Here is a 16461-nt window from a genome sequence, read left to right as displayed (position 1 = left end):
AGGATGTGCCAGTGTGAGAGACCTTTCTGTGCTCGTGCAAAAACTTCCTCCTGATACCGACGTGGTAACAGAGTTTCCAGTTGTTGGCAGGTTAGAGTAACGTTAGCCATGAGGCCTGCCGTTGAAGTGAGTGTAAGAGTGGTCTAGTATAGAGGTACAAATCACGCGTGAATCTATCCTTCACTCATAACGACGACAAATTTGCCTAGGCCTCCTTTGCCCGCCTTTATCTCTGCACAAGCGTCCTTTATCCCCTGCAAATCATTCAGATCCGCGGTCCGACCAACAACAGCCTTAACTTTGCCTTCCTCAACCAGCTGCGATACTCGAGCAACACCACTTGTGTCCACCGTCTCCACCCGAGCTTCTAACCGAGCACCCCACCACCAAACTCTCCATCGATTAACCCAGTCCAAGACATCAAGCACGCGGAGAATGCTATACGGCGCGTCAGGCATAAGTTTGGCGACCTCTTTTCCCGAAGGCATCGTCGTGATCGAAATAATTAACCCGCCCTTCTTCATCACCGAGATGTACTGCATGCTCGCCCCCGCAGTATCATAGAAAAAATCTACGCTACCTTTCTCCACAAGCTTCAAGACGTCCTCCTTCGTATAGTCAATCACTTGATCGACAACACCGGCGCCCAGAAATTCGTCCACCTTACCGATCTTCGACGTTGATACGGTGGTAATCACTTTCCCTGCACCATATACCCGCTTGGCTAGTTGAACTGCGATGGAGCCCGTCCCGCTCAGACCAGCCGGGATGAAGACTGTTTTTCCGGACAGGCCCCCTTCGATGACGGTGTTAGCCCTTTCGAGGGATTGTAAAGCGGTGACGGCAACACAAGGAAGGGAAGCTGCTTCGGTGTGCGAAATGGACGTTGGTTTATGTACGAGCCTTGTTGAGGATATCAAGGCATATTCCGCCACGGAACCTAAGGAAACGAAACTTGGGCAACGCAAAAGGAAGAAGATCAAGATACGTACCACCTCGTGTTGTTAAAGGCAGCATCCCAAATACCTCGTCGCCCTCAGCAAACTCGGTGACTGCTTCCCCAACGCGCACGACTGTCCCGCTCAGATCCAATCCGAGTTTATATGGAAAAGTAAGGGGCATCATGACCCTCGTTGCGCCTGCAGCCGTTTTGACGTCGCCGGGATTGATGCTTGCTGCATGAACTTTGACTAGGACGTCCGTTGGAGAGGATAGCTCTGGAGTTGAGAGATCCAGGAGCTCATAGTTTGACGGGGTGGTATATGAATTTATAGCGAGTGATAGCATCAGGGAGGATTTCTACACTGTTGTGATGTTTATCTGCTGTCTGTATATTGTCGGGCAGTAGTACGCTGTTGCAATGTTATGCTTTACGTCGCGCAGCAGTTGGTAAGGGATACGACGAGGTCGGATTCTCTGAAGTACTGCCTTGTTTGAGCGCAGTTGACTGGGTTAGATAACGTTGTGACTGCGTCCGACGATGTCATTGAAAACCAAAACCAAAACCCCCACTTCCTAATTTGCTTTCATCATGTCTATCAACCCCAACGAAGATACCGAATTGTAAGTCCATTCCGGCTCACGTCTCATTATTAGACTCAACGCCCCTGAACAGCAACGATGCCCTTCGGAAACACGGCATCCTCCCACCACGAGAACCGACGCCGCCCTCTCCATCTCCACCACCCTCACCCACATTCGATGATCTCTTGAACGACTTTACATCTTCTGAACTCCAGGAATTCAGCGAGGATGCCCCAGACGATGAGACCGAACGTATAATCGCTGCGTACCGAAAACAGCGCCTAGCCGATGAACGGAAAGAAGATAAGAAGGGTAGATTTGGACGCGTGTATCCGATCGGCAGGGAAGACTACACTCGGGAAGTCACAGAGGCTAGCAATGTCGACGAGGAGGATGATGATAACGAGAAGGGCACTGGGGTTGTGTGTTTCTTGTATAAAGATGGGTGGGTTGCACCCTTTAGATTTCTACGAAACGCATGTGCTGAATGAAAGGCTGGATACAGGATACCAAGAAGCGATCGCACATTTCAACACATTCGTGCTCTAGCGACAAAATACCCTCGCACAAAATTCGTTTCTATCATCGGGGATAAATGCATTCCAAACCTACCTGATACTCGGGTGCCTATGTTAATCGTATACAGGAAAGGGGATATACGGAATCAGATCGTCGCGTGGGGCGCAGACCGTGAACGACGTCAGGAAGGTATGTGTCCATGTCATTGACCACCACACCCACACGTCTCATCCTACGCTACAAAGAACTCGAAGCAATCCTTCTAGTGACCGGGGCACTGGACATCCCAGAGGTCTCGCGGCCAGCCGAGCGTCGACCAGACGACGACGAGGATAGTGCGGAGGAAGAGGACTATGATCCGTCGTCAAGAATGCGCTCAGCAACGACTGCGACGAATGGGAGAAGTAAGAGAAATATTAGAGGACCGGAAAAGAAGAAAGGCAACGACTCGGACTCGGACTTTGATTTTGACCTGTAATATTATAAAAGTCGCGTGACGTCATTTTTGGCCACCAGGGTCACTCCACAACCGTTGCATAGCAGGCCACCGCGCGAATCACAATAAATATCCACCGTTCAATTCAAACCACTCACATTTCCTTTCCTCACCACCATCACAACCTATTGAACAATGGCTGGTACGACAATATTCTCCTGGAGAGCAATTCTTGTTGCTGACGAGTTATGCCACCCAGGAACTAAACGTGCAGCTGAAGAGGCCGGCTCTACAGAACGCGTCTCCAAAGCGGCGAAGACGAGCAGCTCACCGAAAGGCAAAGGCAAAAAGGGTGGCGCGAAGAAAGGCGCAAAGGTATGTGCCCAGTCGACATACAACATGTTTCACGTTCACTCACTCTCAATGCCACACGCAGGCTGCAATCCCAGCATCCGCTTTCAAAGCCAAGGCCTTGCCCCTCCATGTGAACATCACTCACACACCCCCAAGCATTGTTACAACGGAGGATGCGGATACGGTAGCCCCAGAGGACGTTGGGCTCATAGGGACGCTGACGCTGGTCCCAAGCACGTTCTCTACTGGTAGCTATGGCTGGAAGGGGAGCAAGCGTATCACCGTTGAATTGCAGGGATCCGAGACGGGTGAACATGGAAAAGAGAAAGTGCATGTCATGCTCAAGTGCGTATTCATTGTGAACAAGTTTATTCACTATGGCTGATGCTGCGAATTAGTATCAATGCTACTGTTATGGGTAGTAAGCAAGCTGAAGGGGAGACTGAGGGCGCAAAAGAGCCAGAGAAGGACGAGGAAGAAACGAAAGAGGGCGAGGAGGACGAGGAGAAAGAGGAGTAGCCCTTTCAAGGGTGCGAAGTTGCTGGATATATTTTCAATTATTATTTTTGATGATTTTTTCCTGGTTGCCGCTTTCGATCATGTCGCGTCTGCCAATCAACACCAAGCGATTGCATTTGGTATAGTCTTCTACAATGCAACTTGTGTTCCCTCTCTTGTGACTTGCCAGATGACTGCCGCGTCTTGTTCAACAAAGGTCACGCTGAAGATATCTATCTAGCATCCAGCATTTCTTCAGCCTCATGCACCCTACACCCAAGAACATCCATGCAAGTTGAAGAAGCGTTCCGTCATGTGCTGTGCACTTAACTGTCAATCCGCTGGTGCTGCGCTTGTCACCTTCAATGTTTTCCCTTGGCCGTCCGGTGCTTCTTGAAACACGCACGCGTGCTTTTATTTCCCGAAATAGTTCCTATTGTCCATCCTCCGCTCGGCGGTACTGTGGTTGCGGACTTCGGGGCTCTGTTTTTCTGAATATAACTAACTGGGCCCATGAGAGTTTGCTTTAGGTTTTTACACGTAATGATTCGCCCAATATTCGTCTTTATCGCCCTCTGCGTAGGTTTCTCAGATGCATTCACGACCCGTGCGTCTCCTTCTTCCCTATCCAGGCGCGCTCACCAGATCATTGATGCCCCACGCGTTCAGGCTCTTGGAACGAGTCCTTCACTTTGGCCAATGCCGCAGTCGCCCAAATGACCCTCACCGAAAAATTGGGTGTTGTCCGAGGAACAGGGCAGCTCAACGCCAACCGTGAGCCAACACTCGACGCTGCCATGCGCGTCTTTAACATTGTACACGTACGTAGGACGTTGTGTCGGCGATACTACAGCCATCCCGCGCCTTGGGATTCCCTCCATTTGTTTTCAAGACGGACCAGCGGGACTGCGGCTCATAAAGAATGTCACTGGATTTCCCGCAGGTATCAATGCCGCCGCGACTTTTAGCCGGCGGCTGATTCGCGCGAGAGGCCAAGCGATTGGAGAGGAATTTCGCGGAAAGGGTGTCCAGTAAGTATTTCGTCATTGACGTCTTGAAGAAACATTTTTTGATGTTTTCGGTCAGTGTGTTTTTAGGTCCAGCTATGGATATCGTGCGCATATCTATTTAGCTGGTTTACAGTGAACAGAACTTTGTTTCTGCAGATGAGAAATCCCAAGGCTGGTCGTGCCTGGGAAAGGTGAGGTTGTCAACATCCTATCTCTTCACCCCCTCAAATTGAAAATACCCAGTTTCGGACCGGATCCATATCTCAACGGTGAAGGCGCCTACGAGACCATCATCGGTGTGCAGAGCGTTGGCGTGCAGGCTTGCGCGAAGCATTTCATTGCTAATAATCAGGAACACTGGCGCTTTGGCTACACCTCGAATATTGACGATAGGACTCTTCATGAAATATACTTTTATCCCTTCCTTCGAAGTATCGAGGTAGGCGTACGCATTGCCATAGCAGCAGAAGCCTTACATCACTTCTCAGGCCGACGTTGCTTCTGTTATGTGCGCATACAACCGCTTCAACGAAACTTCTTCATGTCATAACGCCGGGATCCTTGGGTCGAATGGGCTATTGCGGGTGAATGGATTTAATGGTACTCATGTTACATGTTATTTTGATCTCGTCTCTTATCGTGCCCAGGGTATGTTGTGAGCGACTGGGGAGCGACACACGATGCTGCCAGCGATAACGCAAATGCCGGAGTAGACATGGAGCAACCTGGAGACTATATAGTCGTCGGTATGTCCATTTCATGTTTCCCAAAGTCAGCAGTACTCAATTTTACTTTGAGGTGGAGGAGTCTTTCAGTGGGGGCTTGGAGTCTGCTGTCAAGAGTGGCTCGGTTTCTACTGATGTTTGGCTTTCTTGACTATTCAGATGTTCTCGTTCAATATTTATTCCGCAGAGGCTCAGCCAGATGGTCGCCAGAATACTCGCTCCTTGGTATCATCTTGGTCAAGATTCTGTAAGTTTGCGCGCCAATATCCCAGCAGTCTCACTGATACTAAAGTGTTGTAGGGCTATCCCCCCGTCAATTTCGATGCCCAGAAGAGCGACGGCTCCGGACCTCGGAATTTGAATGTTAACGTAAGAACCGATGCACATACGAACCTCGTTCGTGAGATCGCATCCGCTTCAGCCGTCTTGCTGAAAAACAACCGCACGACGACGACTGGTACTCCCAGCGGAACAACAATCCGAGGTCTACCACTTGCGCAATCGATGATAAAGACGATTGCTGTGGTTGGGCAAGATGCCAAGATCCCGAATCTCAACTGTAATGACCTAAACGAATGTAATGATGGCACGATGTCCATCGGGTGAGCTCTTTTTATTTTTACATTTCGCCATTATATTGATCGTTGTTTCCGATAGATGGGGCTCGGGATCGAATTCCCTTCAATTTATCATTCCTCCTATCACTGCAATAACTTCCTTTGTGGGTTCCTCGGCGACAATTACATCGTCACTGTCGAACAACTTGAAAGATGGAGTCAATGCTGCAAGGGCCAAGGATGTGGCATTCGTCTTTGTAAATGCGTATGTCTCGTCTCGCCTGGAAACGCATGGTTTTTGACGGTTACTTAGTATGAGTGGTGAACTAGGTTTCTATGATGTTGTGGTGGGCAACATGGGCGATAGAAATGACCTTGATTTGTGGTGGAGTGGCGGCAGGCTGGTCAGTCAAACACGGCCGCGAGATTTTCTCTCGTTAACTGGTTTGTGATGCCAGGTTGAGCAAGTAGCAGCGGTCTGCAACAACACTATCGTCATTGTGCATTCTGTGGGACCTGTGTACATGCCTTGGAGTACTCACCCGAACGTCACCGCTATTATCTATGCAGGGGCCCCAGGAGAGCAGACCGGACCTTCGATCGTCGATGTTATGTATGGAAAATACAACCCGAGCGGAAGATTACCATTCAGCATTGCAGATGAAAGTACTTGCGCTCTCCATCTTAGCACCCAAAATGACTTTTTGGCCAGAATGAAGCTGCTTATGCGACTTCCATCGTCTACAACAGCCTTGGGTTTCCAACGGTACCATTCTTTCTGCTCTTTTCTTGACGAATATTCATGAATATCTGACAGATTGAATACAAGGAGAAGCTTCTTCTTGATTACCGGTACATGGATGACCAGAACATAATGCCGCGCTTCGAATTTGGATTCGGACTTTCCTACACGACGTTTTCGTACTCTGGGCTGTCCATCGCCTCTTCAGGAGATGACTCACGATTGATAAAGTTCACCGTGACCAACACGGGTGTGTTTGCGGGATATGAGAAACCACAGCTGTACCTTGCATACCCGTCGAGTGCGGGGGAACCGAAGAGGGTGTTGAGAGGCTTTGAGGAGGTTGAGTTGGATGTTGGTGCGAGTTCTAGTGTTTCGTTCAATCTCAGTCGGAGAGATATGAGGTATGCACTCAGGCTGCTACTGTGGTGGGAGTTGCTGATTGTTGATTTTTTTTCAAGCGTTTGGGATACCCCCAGTCAGGTGTACGTGCGTCCTACTGGAACTTTTACTGTACACGTTGGCGCGTCAATCAGGGATGTGAGATTGACGGGCACCATATTGGTTTAACTTTTTTGTTTGTTTGTTTTCTTTTTCGAAAATACCCTTGTTCTCAGCGGAAATGTAGTCTGAATCTATACCCCCTCGAATCTGACGGGCATAAGATTTTCACACTCCTGAGCATTTCATGGCAAGGCCTGCATATGGTGGAACACTGTTATGCTTGGATTCGATTCACATACGAACGTCGCATGACATCATGATCACCTGAATTCTTGCCTAGAAACAAATCATGACTATATCGGCCGCCACCCAACCAGATATTGCATATCACCCTGATGAAACGAAATTTCGCGCACGCACAGCGAGAAGGTTGGCCGAGGATCCAAGCTTACCATCCACTGCCCTCCCGCCTGGATATCCTCAGCAAGTGGAAAGCCCTATCGTATGGGAAGGAAAAGATTGGAAAAATGAGGACCAATGGGTGTATAACCTCACTCCATCGGAGTTGAAAGAAATCGACGACGCTCTGGTACATTTCAAAGGTCGGGATCATATCACATACCTGAATGAAACTGCTCACTAGTCTGATTATATAGGCCTGAACGTTGAGATGGGGCATGTCGGCAGGGATACTTTCCCGCTTCCCACCTTGAGTAAAGAACTACGAGGTCTTGCGCAGGAACTGTACTCTGGGCGTGGTTTCTTCGTTCTACGAACCATCCCAATCGATCAATACTCACCCGCGGACCTGGCTATAATCTACGCTGGTGCGTACCGTCCCATCTCCGTCGCTTAGCGAGAGTCAAACACATACTCACAACAGCTCAGGGATATCCTCCCATGTCGGATCTGCGCGAGGAAAGCAAGATGGAACTGGGGCCGTGCTCGCTCATATCAAGGACCTTACAGTCAGCCATGCTCATGAGAAGGGAGGCATCGGAAACTCGGCGTATACCACGGATAAGCAAGTCTTCCACACCGATGTCGGGGACTTGATCGCCTTGATGGCGCTGGCGACGGCAGAAGAGGGCGGTACTTCTAGAATCAGCAGTGGGGCGCGCGTGTACAATGAGTTGGCGGCGACGCGCCCGGACTTGATTCATACCCTAAGCGAGCTGTGGCCCCTTGATAGGTTCGTGTTTTCATCAAATGTCGCGCTGAGTTTTATTCTCAAAGTTGTAAAAATTAGTTTTGGAGGTGATCCGGGATATACAACTCGACCAGTTCTGTACTACGAGGACGGCCACGTAATAATTCAATATTCACGAAGACATTTTACGGGATACGGGCAGCAGAAACGGAGTCAGAATATTCCTCCGATTACTGAGGCTCAAGCGGAAGCCTTGGACGCAGTGCATTTCCTAGCGGAGAAATATTCTCTTGGGCTGAATTTCCAGAAAGGTGATATTCAGTACATCAATAGCATGGGATTGTTGCATGCGAGAGATTCGTTCAAGGATAGTGCGGAAAAGACGTGAGTTTCGCCTACGATACACCGTCATGAGAAGAATTGTTTACTCCTCTCCAGGAGGCACCTCATCCGTCTATGGTTGCGTAACGATGAATTCGCCTGGAGGACTCCCAAGCCTTTGGAACCGATCTGGACAAGGCTGTACTCGCTTAGCCCAGAGAGCCAGCGGTTTCCCTTGGAACCAGAAATTAGGAGGAAGGAAAGCGGCTTGACCAAGTAACGCAGAGCTCTGAAAGGAATATAAAATGTATATTGTATTGTTCAAGTATTTCAAAGTTTATGGATAAAAAGAATACACACGTCGACGTCTCCCTTGAAGATTGAAGGAAGTCATATATGCCAACCTCCTCATAGCATGTCCATAAAATCTTCTTGTTCGGGCTCCTGGAATACCACTGCAGACGATCCTTGATCCTTTTGCTTTCCTACGTCATTATCTTTCCCGCCACTCCCATTTTTATTCTTTCCTCCTCCACCCTTACTATATTTCCGGAGTGGACCAGTGCGGTCGCCTTCAAATTCGCCATCACCGATCCTAAATATGACCTTGACGGTAGACTTTCCTCGCGTCTGATAAGTGATGTCCTCCTCATCGTCCTCGGGTATGACCTCGTCCTGAACATTGACCGTTCCAGTTATCACTTCCGTATGTATCTCGTCTTTGGGAAAGGGGAGAATAGGAGGCAGGGCACATGTAAGCTGGAGAAGAAGGGGTATCGCAGCTCCCATCGCACTCAGATGAAGAGTTTTATATCTGAAAAGTAATTGAATGCGGGGCGAGGTGGTAAATAGGTGATAGCGTACCCGTCTTTGATAATCACATCTTTACATCTGCGCATATAAGTACCCAACGAGGTTTTACGAGACAGACAGAGAAAGTTCTTGCCCTCTTTGTGTGCTGAACGCGGGCCAGTGGCAGATACAGACTTCGGTACCGTTGGGAATGGGCGTGGTGGCGCGAGCTTGTTGATTCTCGGTCTTGACGCGCGATCCGGCGCGTTCGCTACAATTTCTTTCGTCTTGCCTTTCGCTGCCGCACTTGTTTCGAGTTGAACCTCAGGAACCACGCTTGGGCCAGCGGAGGCGGGCACTTCAGTCATTTTGGTTCTCTTGCCCGAGTCATTGTCGTTTGTGCGTTTCCTGACAGAGTCCATGTTTGAGATCGCGCGACCCGGCGCGTTTTCTTCCGCCTTTCCTTTCCCTTTCACCGAAGCCAACTCCGCTACCACACTTGCTTCAGCTGTTTCAGCGAATTGAACCGTAGGAACCGCGCTCGGGCCAGCGGAGGCGGGTCCTTCAGTCATTCTGGGCTTTTTGCCCGAGTCATTGTCGTTTGTGGAGTCGAGCTTGCGTTTTCTGACAGAGTCCATGTTTAAGATCGAGAAACACAAGTGCAAACAGAAAAAGCTTTGGCCTCGTGCTTAAAATCGATCTTGTTCAAAGTCCATCACCATCTTTCCCCCGCCCCACCGCTTGGTACGACCAGCAATCGTCGCCCATCATGAGTCAGGACGCCGCGGAGCAGAACATACAGATGTGGAAGGTTAAAAAGCTCATTAAGAGCCTTGATTCCGCCAGAGGGTATAATCTTTTCAAGACGTACTGGTCAATGCATGGCTAATCGACCTCCAGAGCTGGCACTTCCATGATCAGTCTTATAATCCCCCCAAAGGTGACTTCCCATTGTTTTCTCTTCACCGACATCGCTAATCCTTTTTATAGGATCAGATCTCACGTGCCTCTGCCATGTTAACTCAAGAATATGGTACTGCTTCAAATATTAAATCCCGAGTCAATCGTCTGTCCGTGCTGGCCGCCATTACCAGTACGCAGCAGCGTCTGAAGCTATATAATCGTGTACCGCCCAATGGTCTCGTGCTGTTCGTTGGAACCATTCTCACGGACGAAGGAAAAGAGAAGAAGGTTTCATTCGATTTTGAGCCCCACAAACCCATCAACACGTACGCATGCGACTCCCTCTGCTTTTACTCTTGATCTGAGCGATATCTTCAGCTCGCTTTATCTCTGCGACAACAAATTTCACACAGAGGCGCTGTCCGAACTTTTGGAATCTGACTCCCGCTTCGGTTTCATCGTCATGGATGGTAACGGTACTCTTTTCGGAGTGCTCGCCGGTAACACCCGTGAAGTGACCCACAAGTTCACCGTCGATCTTCCGAAGAAGCATGGACGTGGTGGACAGTCTGCCCTTCGTTTCTCCCGTCTTCGTGACGAAAAACGCCATAATTACGTCCGAAAGGTTGCTGAGCTGGCCGTTCAACATTTCATCACCAACGACAAGGTCAACGTGACTGGTCTGGTTCTCGCCGGCAGTGCGGACTTCAAAACTGAGCTCAGTCAGAGCGACATGTTCGATCAGAGACTTGCTGCTAAAATTATCAAAGTCGTTGATGTAAGTTATGGTGGCGAGAATGGTTTTAATCAGGTATGGGCGTCAATTGATCTGGTCTGTGGAACATCCGCCTTAATTCGTTGGCCAGGCAATCGAACTTGCCGCTGAATCGCTTGCCAACGTCAAATTTGTTCAAGAGAAACGTCTTATACAAAAGTACTTTGATGAAATCAGTCAAGACACTGGAAGGTACTGCTTTGGAATCGACGACACCTTGAAGGCGCTCGAACTTGGTGCTGTTGAGACTCTGATTGTCTGGGAGAATCTTGATATTACGCGTTACATTCTCCGCAACGCTGCAGGAGGTGGGTCTCTCCATTTTTAAGCTTGCACTATCTCACTTGTGCAACAGAGGAGATCATCATCCACGCATACAAAGATCAGCAGAAGGACCGCGAAAAGTTTATAGACAAATCGACTGGACTCGAGATGGAGCAGGCCGAAGAACCTCAAGCCCTTCTCGAATGGTTTGCAGAGAAATACAAAGATTTTGGAGCAGCGCTCGAGTTCGTGACCAACCGTTCACAAGAGGGAGCCCAATTCGTCAAGGGTTTTGGTGGTATAGGTGGCTTGCTTCGATACAAGGTTGACTTCAACAACCTTACATCGGTTGATGAAGACGACGACGACGAGTTCTACTCCGATGAGGACGTCATCTGACGGTATTGCAGGCTCTTAGGAGCCCTGCCCACTGAGAGCACGCCGGGCGGGGCGGGTGAGGAGGAGTGGGAGGAGATTGTAGTTGCTGATGATGATTTCGTTGAAGACGGTGAAACTGTTTCTGTGGCTCGTGGCTGGATGACGGTTTCGAAGGCGTGGCAGAGGGTTCCCGGGGAGGTTAGGAAGTATGCTTCGCCATTTTCTAGGGCGGGATACAAGAAACCTAAAGTCGTTCTGGACTATCTCGGAGATCTTGCACCTGCGCCCCCTCAGATGCCCTATATCGATGTTCAATACTAGGTATGCAATCGAGTCCAGTTCGTGCTGAAATCGTGGCTGATTTTTATCTGATAATCGCAGATGAATTTGAGAATTTTGTACAGGGATACTTAGTTAGTCGCACGTCGCTTGTTTTTTTTCCTTCCTTTCTGTTGGTTATCTGTTAATCGATTGTTGTATTGCTTCATCACTTGGTACTTGTACGACACCTCAGGACAGAATGATTTCTCAAACTTTCGTCGCGATCACTCATTTGGGTGCTAAGATGAAGTTCAACAGGACTGCCGTTCCTCTTTGTGTATTTCTCGTTCCTGCTCACCAGAGTTTGCCCCATGCGATCGCGACGTGCTGCGTTGCGCCGATATAGGCCCACGTCCTTTCTGCGCAAGTGTAGCTGAGGCCAAACTCCTTCACTGGTCTGCACGTTCGCACATTGAAGGGCGCCAAACAGAAATCGGCTGATTCGTTCCGTGTTTTTAGTGGTCCTTTCTAATCGATAGTGGACTTACGATGTGATGACATCTGCCATCAGTCTATAGCTCCTCTTACCCCACAACAACCCCATAACCCACGTCGGGACTCAGGGTGCACGGGAACTTCCCTTGCGATTGAGTTACTCTTCTCAGTTATCACGGACAATCGTAAAGCTCGTACAACCCCCAATTTTTCCCCGTCACTTTTAATGAAACGGTGTCCTAGGTCCTTTGCCAGAAATCGTCATATCTGAGTTTAATTCGCGGCTCGCCGTTGATCATAAAAAAAAGACAGTCACACGACTGCAAAGGATTGTCGAGCCAAGAAAACCCTTGAGTCGATTTGAACATCAATATCACAACCCATCCTTCTTTTTCACCTTCGGTAAACATCTTGTTTGGCGTAGTATACGCTGGGCAGGCAGCCGTTCACTTGCGCACGATGAGGACGGCTCCACCCTTGACCTTTTATGACCGTAGTCTCCAGTAAACGAACAAGATTACACGTACCCGATGCTTGCGGTACGTGCGAGGTACGTAATTGAACCCCTTAACTCGGGCGGTCAACCTCCCCACAGGTGTACTTACGCAGAGAGCGCGCAGGTTTGAATGGTTTGGTGATTGAAACGATTGGAATGACGGCAAGATGAGTCGTCGCGTCCACTTTGAGTTGCAAACATAACGGTTTCAGGGTTGCCACCGCACAATGACGTTCTTGCGACTTGTCCAGTTCTTGTTTCTGGAAAGCAAGAAGCCCAAAAGTTCAACCATGGACATCGCATTCCTGGTTTCGGGGAACGCCCGGCCTTTAGATCTCAGCGTATAAACCACTTGGTCTGCTCTGGGAGGGGGCGGGGCAACAGGGCGCGACCTAAGGACAATAAACGATTCGGATTGGTGTGCATCATTAAAAATACATGAGGTTTCCGCAAACGATTTGAGGTACGCCGCCTCCAAGCCTACACACAGCCTTCACCTGTTTCTATCATCTAAGGGTGACGAGTTCTGGAAGAACGAAGTTACGATCATGCGAAAGACAAGAGTTCACAAGGATGATTCACCTTCCGCCGATGTCGGATGAATGGCAACGGTGTCGTCCAAATCTTGTTTCCGGGCTTAGAAAGAACAGCAACATATGGTCAGATGATCTTTAATGAGTAAAGAAGCAGTGCAAGAATAATCACCTCCCATCTTGACAGCGACTGCGAAGCCCTGCATGACTTCATCACTTCCCTGACCGATAATATGCACACCAACAACGCGTTCTTCTGGTCCGACGCAGATAAGTTTGTATACGGTCGGTTCTTTGTGCGCTTCGTCCACCATGGAGAAATAAAGTGATTTGAATGACGACTTATCTGTGGAGCACTGAGAAAGTATGAACGGAAAGGGACGGAAAGTAATCATACAGATCTTGACTGCATCGCCATATTTCTTGCGGGCCTGAGGCTCGGTCAGGCCTACCGTTCCGATGGTTGGGTGCCTAGAGAAATAATCGAATCAATGACCCAGAAGAGCAAGCGAAAATGACGGACGAGAAGACAACAGTCGGGATATCTACGTAGCTCAGTTTATCGTCCTTGAATTTTTCTGGTCCAAATAGTCTATTTGAAAGCCTCCTTCCGGCTGCGATAGCGACAGGGGTCAAGAGCCACTTGCCCTGTACGTCTCCGATCGCAGTAATGCCTTCCACAGAGGAGTTCTGGTATTCGTCCACAACCACGTCGCCTTTCTTGTCTAGTTTGACTCCTATTTCTTCCAAGCCAAGCCCCTGCGTGTTTGCTTTGCGGCCAATCGCCCACAACACGACGTCAACATCAATCTTTTCGCCGTTGTCCGTGTGCACCGTCAAGGTCTGGCCGCGCTCGCCTTCTACCTTTGTAACGTGACTCTTCTTGTGCAACTTGACACCCGATTTCTCCATCCAAGGAGTCAGGGTTTCCTGCAGCGTAGGATCGAAAGTACGGAGCACAGTCTCACCACGGATAACCAGATGAGTTTCCGTGCCAAGGGCGTTAAAGATGCCAGCAAGTTCGACCGCGATATATCCCGCACCAATCACTGCAACACGTTTCGGCTGCTCGGGAAGGTCAAAGAAACCGTCAGAGTCAATGCCTTTGGATGCTCCTGGAATCTCCTCGTCAGAAGGGATGACGGGTCGACCTCCAACCGCAACACAAATCTTATCCGCGTGCAAAGTGTACTTTCCCTTGCCGTCAGGGAGTGTTACCTCAACTGATGTCGGCGAAGTAACGCGCCCAAATCCTTGGTGGTTTTCGACGTGTTCTTTATCGAAGTTAGTCGCATATATGCTGTTTAGCCGCCGGATATATGCGTCGCGTTGAGGCTTGAACGCGGCCCAATCAAACTTTGCGTTCTCAACGCCTGTAAACTTGTAACCTGGCGCTTGGTGCAAGATCTTGTCCTGTAGGTCGGCAGCGTGCCACATGATCTGCAACAATCTAGATGTCAGGAGAGGCGCATAGCTGCGTGGATATCGCGGCTTGCCTTCTTGGGCACACAACCTGAGTAAATCGCGTCAACTCGATGAAACCCATAGAAGATTGTTAAAGTCTTACCAACATTGACGCAGGTGCCACCAAGGTGAGGGGTAGCTTCCACAACAGCTACCTTCTTACCATACGTCGCTGCTCTCCTCTAATTCATAAGTCAAGTGACGCTCGGAACAATAGCAAGCGCATACGACTCACAGAAGTCCCAGATCCCCCGCTCCCACCACCAATGACGACATAGTCGTACTTGTCCACGGTCGGTTTATCGTAAATCGGAGGCATATTGGCTGAGGTAGAATTGCTAAAGGCTCTATAGACCTGTCAAGTCAAGGTGAGACCCTAAACCATCCTTATGGTAACCCAACCTTGCCTGAGAAAGCCTTTGAAGGGCCGGAGAAATCGATGAGGATGATATCGTCGTCGTTGGAAAAGACAAGAGCGTGCGCTGCGCGTGAAAGCGGGAGCGAGTTGCGCAGACAGGGGATAAAGCAGATAACGCCAGATTTGCGGATGGGGCGGCTTTATATAGGAATTTGGAAGGCTATATTCAACGCCCACCCTTGACACCGTACAGCGCAAATTGAGCAGGTCACGGTTGGCTTTCTAAGAAGGCTTGCTAAGGAATGCTTCGAAAACGAAAAGTATGGCGAAACTCTTGACGGTCACGTGTATACTTTGCTGTGGTATGTCAAATGATCTTACCCACAACACATGATTTCCCGAGAAACGCCAACATGTTGCAGTCTGCGTGTATGATATATTGAATATACTAGGTAAGAGTAATGAAATGGTTGTATCGGAATGATGCACAATTGGATGAGGAGCCAGACATGATAAATTAGCACTTGACCACGAAATAACCAAGACCCATGAAACGAAGCGATGACTAGAGAAGAAACAATGACCACAGGAGAAACAATAACAAGACAAAGCGACGAGTGGACGAGAGAGTGGGTGGGGCCTTGCAGTCTAGAAACCAAGAGCCCAAGTCCAGCGGCGATGAAAGAGCAAGTCTAAAAGGCAAATTTAGCAATTGATCTTTACCATTCGAAGCGAAATACTCGTACCAAGAACGTTGCCAAGGAATAGCCAAGGCAAGCCAAATCGTTTCAGCGTTTTGGTCGTTGAAGAGTGAGTGTAGGCCTATGCAGGGTAACCGCTGTTAGCAAGCACACACAGTCGAGCAGAAATTGTAAGCGAAACACACCTAAATTATAGTCGCCCACATTTCGCCGTCGAGAATGGCAAAATGCGAGTGCCAGAGAGGAAAGAAAAGATGGAGTTGAGGTGCTGATAACGATATGGGCAAAGTTTACAACTGCGGCACGTTCACGCCAAGCAGGATCTATGCCACCAAAGAAGAACGTCATTAGTCCCGGATTGATGATCTACAAAAAAAAGAAACACTCACTATAAATTAAGAAGTCGGACAGTAGATGTATATATGCAATGGTTAGATTCGTTATGGTATGTCGTAAGTCGTTGAAGAGTGTTGAATTATAATTGGTTGCTTTTGAAGTGCGGTCTTGGATGGTGAGCTGTGTGGAATTAAGGTGGCGGATGCGGAAACGTGTGATGAGGTGGAACGAGAGCGGAGGTCCTTGGTAGCTTCTCGGATTCCAAAAGCAGGATGTCCGATGAGTGCCAAGGCAGAAGGTGAAGCGTTTAGGAGTGGCTCCCGAACAACGACGCGAAGGCGTAAGCTGGGAAAAGCTTGGGTGCTTGAAAACGCCGTAGTCAAGTACGATTTGATAAGTATGCTGAAATCTTTCAACCTCTTTTC

At 49.0% G+C, this 16461-nt stretch overlaps 8 protein-coding genes across 8 annotated transcripts; 5 read left to right on the top strand and 3 right to left on the bottom strand.

The window, feature by feature from the left end:
* Window positions 1–173: 173 nt before the first annotated feature.
* Window positions 174–1287, bottom strand: LACBIDRAFT_233002 (uncharacterized protein; the record flags this gene model as incomplete). Its single annotated transcript, XM_001878153.1, has 2 exons — window positions 174–940; window positions 993–1287. 2 exons carry the CDS (start codon window positions 1285–1287, stop codon window positions 174–176), a joined length of 1062 nt encoding a protein of 353 aa, XP_001878188.1.
* A 191-nt stretch (window positions 1288–1478) lies between these two features.
* Window positions 1479–2252, top strand: LACBIDRAFT_189591 (uncharacterized protein; the record flags this gene model as incomplete). Its single annotated transcript, XM_001878521.1, has 3 exons — window positions 1479–1563; window positions 1616–1969; window positions 2030–2252. The coding sequence occupies exons 1-3, from the start codon at window positions 1532–1534 to the stop codon at window positions 2250–2252; spliced, it is 609 nt and encodes a 202-aa protein (XP_001878556.1). The 5' UTR covers window positions 1479–1531.
* A 405-nt stretch (window positions 2253–2657) lies between these two features.
* LACBIDRAFT_315844 (uncharacterized protein) lies at window positions 2658–3507 on the top strand. The gene is made up of 4 exons (XM_001878520.1): window positions 2658–2681; window positions 2739–2854; window positions 2916–3178; window positions 3232–3507. Exons 1-4 carry the CDS (start codon window positions 2675–2677, stop codon window positions 3350–3352), a joined length of 507 nt encoding a protein of 168 aa, XP_001878555.1. The 5' UTR covers window positions 2658–2674; the 3' UTR covers window positions 3353–3507.
* Window positions 3508–3996: 489 nt separating this feature from the next.
* On the top strand, window positions 3997–6983 carry LACBIDRAFT_189477 (glycoside hydrolase family 3 protein). The gene is made up of 17 exons (XM_001878519.1): window positions 3997–4105; window positions 4161–4362; window positions 4418–4445; window positions 4498–4532; window positions 4585–4780; window positions 4830–4941; window positions 4989–5083; window positions 5146–5202; window positions 5254–5313; window positions 5367–5523; window positions 5551–5668; window positions 5724–5888; window positions 5937–6027; window positions 6082–6289; window positions 6343–6389; window positions 6441–6769; window positions 6827–6983. The coding sequence occupies exons 1-17, from the start codon at window positions 4048–4050 to the stop codon at window positions 6933–6935; spliced, it is 2067 nt and encodes a 688-aa protein (XP_001878554.1). The 5' UTR covers window positions 3997–4047; the 3' UTR covers window positions 6936–6983.
* Window positions 6984–7158: 175 nt separating this feature from the next.
* LACBIDRAFT_233103 (uncharacterized protein) lies at window positions 7159–8560 on the top strand (the record flags this gene model as incomplete). Its single annotated transcript, XM_001878518.1, has 5 exons — window positions 7159–7411; window positions 7466–7636; window positions 7698–8007; window positions 8059–8343; window positions 8398–8560. 5 exons carry the CDS (start codon window positions 7159–7161, stop codon window positions 8558–8560), a joined length of 1182 nt encoding a protein of 393 aa, XP_001878553.1.
* Window positions 8561–8688: 128 nt separating this feature from the next.
* LACBIDRAFT_315841 (uncharacterized protein) lies at window positions 8689–9710 on the bottom strand (the record flags this gene model as incomplete). The annotated part of the gene is made up of 2 exons (XM_001878152.1): window positions 8689–9094; window positions 9145–9710. 2 exons carry the CDS (start codon window positions 9708–9710, stop codon window positions 8689–8691), a joined length of 972 nt encoding a protein of 323 aa, XP_001878187.1.
* A 131-nt stretch (window positions 9711–9841) lies between these two features.
* LACBIDRAFT_315840 (uncharacterized protein) lies at window positions 9842–11413 on the top strand (the record flags this gene model as incomplete). Its single annotated transcript, XM_001878517.1, has 6 exons — window positions 9842–9921; window positions 9973–10012; window positions 10063–10301; window positions 10354–10786; window positions 10842–11058; window positions 11106–11413. 6 exons carry the CDS (start codon window positions 9842–9844, stop codon window positions 11411–11413), a joined length of 1317 nt encoding a protein of 438 aa, XP_001878552.1.
* A 1628-nt stretch (window positions 11414–13041) lies between these two features.
* Window positions 13042–15271, bottom strand: LbGR (glutathione reductase). The gene is made up of 9 exons (XM_001878151.1): window positions 15049–15271; window positions 14877–14996; window positions 14745–14823; window positions 14674–14690; window positions 13701–14617; window positions 13575–13648; window positions 13350–13523; window positions 13227–13280; window positions 13042–13170 (listed from the first exon to the last, which is right to left on the bottom strand). Exons 2-9 carry the CDS (start codon window positions 14958–14960, stop codon window positions 13151–13153), a joined length of 1419 nt encoding a protein of 472 aa, XP_001878186.1. The 5' UTR covers window positions 14961–14996; window positions 15049–15271; the 3' UTR covers window positions 13042–13150.
* Window positions 15272–16461: the final 1190 nt, after the last annotated feature.

The sequence above is a fragment of the Laccaria bicolor genome, genomic scaffold (assembly GCF_000143565.1).
Source record: "Laccaria bicolor S238N-H82 LACBIscaffold_6 genomic scaffold, whole genome shotgun sequence".
NCBI classification, from domain to species: Eukaryota; Fungi; Basidiomycota; class Agaricomycetes; order Agaricales; family Hydnangiaceae; genus Laccaria; species Laccaria bicolor.
This window is presented reverse-complemented; position numbering and strand designations above follow the sequence as displayed.